A 7,145-nucleotide genomic window follows, 5' to 3' on the forward strand; every position below is an offset into this window, starting at 1 on the left:
TAACCTACCAAAAAATGTCATGGCTCAGCCACCAAGAGATTATCATAATTCATGACATACACCTACCCCATCACCTAGCAAATAACAGAAACTTAATATATGTTAACGATCATATCAATAGATCAGATCAACGAAATATTATGTCCTTAATTACAAAAGCAGTATTAGAAACATCTAGTTATGAAAAAAGCATTACAAAACTAATCTCTCCAGGACCTTAACATTTTTTAATTTAATTCCATGGAACTATATGATAGAAATGTACATACAAGGTCTAAGACTGTGGATGATTAAAAAACCAATATTAAATATATTTGTTCTGTTGATTTAAAAAATGAGAAAAACAAATGTTTATATAAATTATGAATCAGTGAACACAAACCTATCTATGCACCTGTAATACCGCACAGAGGCAGCACAGACAGGCATTGTGCAGTCACTGCCCACTCTATGAGATTTGAAAGAACCCCAACAAGGCTTGTAGTAAAACCTGAGTTGGGTCTATCTCTCTCGAGACCAAGGGGACACAGCTTCCCTGACCTTGGTTAAATAGGGATAATGACAATCATCTCCCAACACGTTTCTATGTGAAACTGCCTCGCATACAGAGGCACACAGAAGGCAACAATGATCAGCTGAACCTAAATGTGCTGTATCCTGCTATGAGACCATGCTCAGGGCAAGAAACATCTGGTTCACTGGGTGTCAAAAAGTGGTGTGGTTCCAATCGCCTGGGTAGTGGCAACACCTACAGTCACAGCTGAGGAGGAAAGGAAACGTTCCCTCTGGAGCACTCATTTGTGAGGTCTATTACACACCTAAATGATAGGAATATTCAGAATGAGCCCTGCAGCCTTCAGGAGGAAACATGCAGAGTTGCAGCTCACAGCTCGGTGCACAGCTGAGTCTCCACCCGGAACGGCAGGCATGGCAACTTTCATTGTTCGCATCTTCCAAGGGGGAACCCTCCCAATTGTCTGGACAATTCCCCCCAAGATTCTAACGCCCTCGTCAGTGAAGCTTCCACCAGAACACCCCTTCTAGGACTCTTGCCACCAACCCAGTCAGTGTCTGATATAAAATCAAATGGAACTGGCTTCATCTGATTGGAGATGAGTCGGTAAAGCCTACCTGAGCCTCTCAGAAAAATCCTATTGGAGAAAGACTATTGAAAGCTTGGGAAACTATAAAGCAGGGGTCCTCAAATTTTCAAACAAGGGGCCAGTTCACTGTCCCTCAGACTACTGGAGGGGCAGACTCGGGCCCTGGGACAAGTCGGCTACTAAGCAGGACAGACAGCGGCGGCAAAAACACCAGGCAGGCCAGATGAATGTCCTAGGCGGGCCACATGTGGCCTGCGGGCTGTAGTTTGAGGACGCCTGCTATAAAGCATGAAGGGAAATAAAGGGAGACCAACAGAAAATACAACTTTCACACCTTCTCCACAAGCACGTAGCTACACAGCAAAACATAGCATTTTCCAGGCTCTGTTGTGGCCACCATGTGACAAAGGCCCCACCAATGGACTGGCAGATGGAAGTGATGGAACTAATTCCAGTCACCTGCTTGGAAGCATTTCCTTTTGCTGGACTTCCACTGTTTTCCTTGTTGCTGGCTGGAAGTGGGGGCAAGCAGAGCCAGATAGCTGGCCTGGGTCCCCAAGTCCTAGGTAGGAGAGACAAATCCTGGTGGTCCTTAAGCCACTGCATTTTTAGGTCTCTACCATTCCTCTATTAGAGAAAATAGTGAAGTCAGGCAGGGAAGGAGAGAACAGAAAAAGTAAACACTCCATTAATAAGCCATCTGAGTCTGTAGGATAGAAAGCTACTTCATTATACAAGGAAGGGATGAGAGCAAAATCAGCTTCAGTAATTAGGGGTTTGCCATTTGCTTAATGAGAAGTGAAAATATTTAACAAACTCCGTACATAAACAATTTTTTTTTTTGGCAAAAAGCAAACGAAGTAATGTTTTTAAATATACAAAAAACAAGAAGGTCTCAGTAACAAAAAAGATGAAGACAAACTGCCAACAACTTGCTGGATCATAAGAAAATAAGAACATTAAATATTCCTTAGGTGCTATTTTTAAACAGCCAGGGAAATCGGCTTGAAATTATTAGCCATTATTTTCTAAAATATAACAATACATAATAGGAACACAAAGAATGAACCATGTAGCCTTCAGGAAGAAGCCATGCACAGTAACTTCTGAAAAGCCCAGGGTTACAGATTTCATCTAATCAACTTAGTAAAAGCTTGTCCACAAAGATACAGAAAAATAACAGATAACAATGGCTGAAGCTGCCAGAAAAGCCTTAATGAGCAGAACACAGTGAAAGGCTGCCTATGGTTGGCTGAAGTATATTAATATAACAGATCAAGTAAGTATTAGTGAAGACACAACCAGCTGACTTTCCACCTTTTTTCTGCAGGTTAATGCACTCCACAGCTTTCTGTGCATCACGGGTCATAACACAAAACCCAAGTGAAGCTAGTAAAGGAAGAATATAGATTTGAAAAGATTGGGGACTTCTTAGAGAAAAGAATATTCTGCCTTCCAGTGAATCAATAGGAAAAAGTTGAGCTTTAATTTGTGAACTTGAATCAGAAGAGTATCACAACAAAAGAAAGAATCTTGATGGAGTAATTTTAGCTCCCTAAATAAAACTGTCATTAATATATCTTCAATTACTTACAGTTCCTAGCCAGAAATGTTTGATGAATTAGGTTCAAGTACAATAGGAGTCTGGCTCGGCGCCTGTGGCTCAAGCGGCTAAGGCGCCAGCCACATACACCTAAGGTGGCGGATTCGAATCCCCAGCCCAGGCCCACCAAACAACAATGATGGCTGCAACCAAAAAATGGCCAGGTGTGGCAGGCGACTGTAGTCCCAGCTACTTGGGAGGCTGAGGCAGGAGACTCGCTTGAGCCCAGGAGTTGGAGGTTGCTGTGAGCGTGATGCCATGGCACTCTACCCAGGGGGATAGCTTGAGGCTCCGTCTCAAAAAAAATAAAAAAGTACAATAGGAGTCTGCAACCAAATATATTTAAACCTAAGAAGTGCATTTCAAAACTTCCCCTATAAATGTCTAGACTTTACTTGTAAAACTCACATTGATGATCCCAAAGTTTTGATAAAAACCACAAAGAAGGAAAAGGAAAACCACTTATTGGTACTAAAGCCTTTACTGTAATAAACCAAATATATTTACAATTTATACAAATGTTTAACCTTCAACAAAAATACAAAAAAACATTTCACAAGATGCAAAACCAGGAAACAAGTTCATTGGAGACACCACTGCTCTACAAAGGACAGAACGTGAGGTGAACTGCAAGGAACAGAAAGGTAATCTCACACTCGGGCAAGGCATGATCGACAGATCACCTGGGAAGAACGGGCTCTGACACAGGTCAGCGGATGCCGTCCCTCCACCCCACAACCCTTGGCCCTCTGTCCGCTTGGCCTCGGCGCTCCATCTGGTCTAGGTAGACAGGTGACCTTCTGCTGATGTACTTGTTGACAAGTCTTTGTAGACTCAAAGTAGTTTTGTGTCAAGGTTTGGAAACAGGTTTTTCTATGTGTTTTTTTTTTCTTTTAAAGTTACAACTTTTCTATTTCTACAAATTCAAAACATTTTGGCCCAATTCAACTATAAATGTTAAACCACATAATGTTTTCAGTAGATGACTTCATAGACTGTAGCCTTCTTGTCCCCTGAGCCAGTGACGATGTACTTATCATCCACAGAGATGTCACAGCTCAGCACCGACGAGGACTCTTTGGACTGGAAGAAAAAACAATGGGTGTGTGCTCAATGTGGAAGAAGGACACTCAGGGGCCCTGTTCCCTCGGAAGCACCCTTATTTTCTAGCTTCAAAAGTGACACCATGGTTAAGCTGTCATTCCAGATAAGGGGCACCTACCTGGAATATGCTGGCTCCATAGGGGGTCCGCCAGGCATTGAGGAGGTTATCTTTTCCAGTACTCACAAACCATTTACCTACAATTAGCAAAGGCATATGCAGTCTCAGCAAGATTAAAATTCACGCTATGTCTAGCCTGGGCAACATAGCAAGACCCTATCTCTTACAATAAATAAATAATTCCTACTATACTATTAACAACTTGGGCTTAATCAAACGGACAGCATTTTTAATGCATGAACTATCATGCCCAAAGGGTTGGTCTAGGACATGAGCAGAGGTTTTTAATTTGGGCTCCTCAGTAAATTTCCTGTGTGATCTTAGACATAATTCAAGAGATCTTGGCCTCATTAGCCACTGGTGACTGATAACATCACATCCAACACACAGTAGGCCCTTAAATATGTAGCACTGAATTGTTGATGTTGTTCTACTTTAGTCAGACTTCTCAGGATGAAAATGGGATTAGGAAGAATTAAATATCTAAGTAAGATGCCATCAAATCATATGGCATACAGAAGGCACTCAGTAAGTGACAATGACTCATCCATCCATCCACACATTCGTCTATCTTCTGTACAAGTATTTGAACACCTGTAGTACAGCCATAGTCTCCACATGCACGACTTTCCTCTTAATCCTCACTGCAGAGTGTATGAGTCTGGATTCAGCTAAACGCCCCACTTTCGGACCCTGGGTTCCTCATTCTGGCCAGTTCATAACTTCCACTGCTCCCATCCTATTCTATAAATTCCCTCCCACTCCTCTTCAGAGTGACAAATAATTCCCCCCATGCCCATTAAAAACAAGCATGGGTCCAAAACTTGTATAAGGCAATTTCATTGCCTGCTGACTTTTCTCAAATTAGTAAAATGAACCGAAATAGACATTACTGTGCTCTGAAGAACATGTTAAATAAAACAATAGAATTATTGCGTCCAGCTGCTCAGAGAATATTTTTTCCAGATACGATCTCTACCATATATATATTTTTTTTAACAAGTATTTTCCATTTAGGCCATCAACGGCCTCTAGTTTCCTTCCGGCTGAACTCACCACAATAAGCGAATTTCAGGGACAGCACACAGCTCTCGTGGAGGTGCAGCTGGTACTTGTCAGGCTTGTTCACGTGCAGCACCTCCACATTGCTGCTCTCCATGCCCACGGCCAGCCACTCCCCGGTGGGGCAGTATCCCAGGGAGAAGATCTGTAAGAGGAGTGACAGGCTCACTGGTTATTTTGTCCATTAATGTTTGGAAGTTAAAAGGCAATAAAAAAAGGGAGGGGGAATAGCAAGAAATGGTGTGTGTGTGTGTTATGGGGGTGAGAAAGGGCAGATCAGGCAAATCTGGACCGTGGGGACGTCTACAGGGCCAGAGGCTCAATCCAGATGAACCAAGTGTCAAAAAGCTTCATGAAACAACTGAAAAAGTTTGAACATTTCCATCCTAAGTGGGCGACATTAAGAAACTACTCCTAATAATAATGGTCCCTGTGTGTGCATTTTAAAGGATCTTATAGAGAGATACTAACTGCGATACGGTCACGCATCACTGAACAACGAGGGTAGCAAAATGTTCTAAAGAAATGGGCTGCGAGGCAATTGCATCGTCGCGTGAGCACCGGCGTGCACTTACACACACCTAGACGGCGAGCCCACTGCACACGCCGCAGCTACGTGGCGCAGGCTACTGCTCCTAGGCCAGAAACCTGGGCGTTCTGCTGCACCTAGCACTGTACTCAACCAGGACTCCGCGGTAAAGTATCTGTGTATTTAAACATAACTAAACATAGAAGCGGTAGGGTAAAAGTACACTGTGAACTGTTGCAAACACAGTCTATTGTTGATCCAAATGTTGTTATGTGGCACATGACTGTACTTATGGTTAAAATGATGTCTGGGATTTACTTTAAAATAACCCAGTTTGGGGGCATGGGGATGATAGAACAGATGAGATAAGAATGGCCATGTGCTGATAACCATTAGAGTTGGGTGACGAGCATATGGGGTCTATTGTACAATTCTCCGTACTTTTATATATGCTTCAATGTTTTCTGGATATATTTGAGAAGTTCTGTAAAAAGTTTCTTTTAAAAAAAAAAAAAAGACCAACCAAAAATAGTATCCCACTTATGTTGGGAAAGAGAGAACAGGGAAAACTCTGAGAAGCTCAATAAAATGTTAATATGAAAATTAAATTTAGTAGTGTGTGTGGATATATATACACACAGATATACATACACATGTATATATATATGTGTGTGTGTGTGTTTTCTTCCATTTTGTCTGAAGTTTTCTAAATCAAATTGTTTTCATTACCAAGAAGTAAGGTAAATAAATGGCAAATCATGATTAAAAAAACAACTCTTCTGTCAGAAAGCACTTAAAATGGCAAGCACTATCTTTCCCAAAATATAAGTGACTCAATTTCCAAATATTTTTCACAATCCACAAAGTTACCATTTATACTATTCCAAAACTCTGTAACTCTCGTCAGCCATGAGTTTGTTTTTTAAGGGATGAGGAATACAGAGGGCATCCACTGAGATACCTCTGCGTTTTTTCTATTAAAGCTCCCTAACGCTGGCCAGCACTGAGGAGGGGAGAAGGACTGGAGCTCAGCGTTGGAGACCAGCCTGAGCAAGAGGGAAATCCTGTCTCTAATAAAAATACGAAAACTAGCCAGGCATTGTGGGGTACCTGTAGTCCCAACTACTTGGAAGGCTGAGGCAGCAGGATTGCCTGAACCCAGGAGTTTAAGGTTGCTGTGAGCTCGGCTGACAACACAGTACTCTACCCTGGGCAACAGAGTGAGACTCTCTTAAGGGCAGAGGGGGACTCGCTAATGCAAGTGAACAAACTTTCAGAGCTGTTGTGATTTTTCTCTACTTTTGGCACCACCACTGCACACTTCTCAAGCTCTATTTACATGGAATCAAATAATCATCCCCTACTCTGCATCGGTGGTGAGAGCACGCATAGCAAATCAAACATTGCTAAAGGAAACCTACATGTTGTCACTGAACGAAGCCCTTCACTTCGACCAACTCATATGTAAATGAAACAGCCAGCACGCCTTAACTTGCAGGACTTTTAAAACCATTAAGAGTTTGAGGGTTGGCTCGGCGCCTGTGGCTCAAGCGGCTAAGGCACCAGCCACATACACCTGAGGTGGCGGGTTCGAATCCCCAGCCCGGGCCCGCCAAACAACAATGA

At 42.5% G+C, this 7,145-nt stretch overlaps 1 protein-coding gene across 5 annotated transcripts in view; it reads right to left on the reverse strand.

Annotated features, from left to right (window-relative positions):
* Window positions 1–3,168: 3,168 nt before the first annotated feature.
* The window catches only part of TLE1 (transducin like enhancer of split 1), a 98,554-nt gene continuing 94,577 nt past the window's right edge, over window positions 3,169–7,145 (reverse strand). For all 5 annotated transcript variants that reach the window (XM_023508058.1, XM_012813718.2, XM_023508057.1 and 2 more), the window contains exons 19-21: window positions 4,985–5,135; window positions 3,929–4,005; window positions 3,169–3,789 (exon numbers count right to left, since the gene is read on the reverse strand). In XM_023508058.1, the coding sequence (XP_023363826.1) occupies window positions 3,682–3,789; window positions 3,929–4,005; window positions 4,985–5,135 (336 nt within the window). In that variant the 3' untranslated portion in view covers window positions 3,169–3,681. The remainder of the gene's footprint in view (window positions 3,790–3,928; window positions 4,006–4,984; window positions 5,136–7,145) is intronic.

The sequence above is a fragment of the Otolemur garnettii genome, unplaced genomic scaffold, assembly GCF_000181295.1.
Source record: "Otolemur garnettii isolate 467f Iridium unplaced genomic scaffold, OtoGar3 scaffold00006, whole genome shotgun sequence".
Lineage (NCBI taxonomy): Eukaryota > Metazoa > Chordata > Mammalia > Primates > Galagidae > Otolemur > Otolemur garnettii.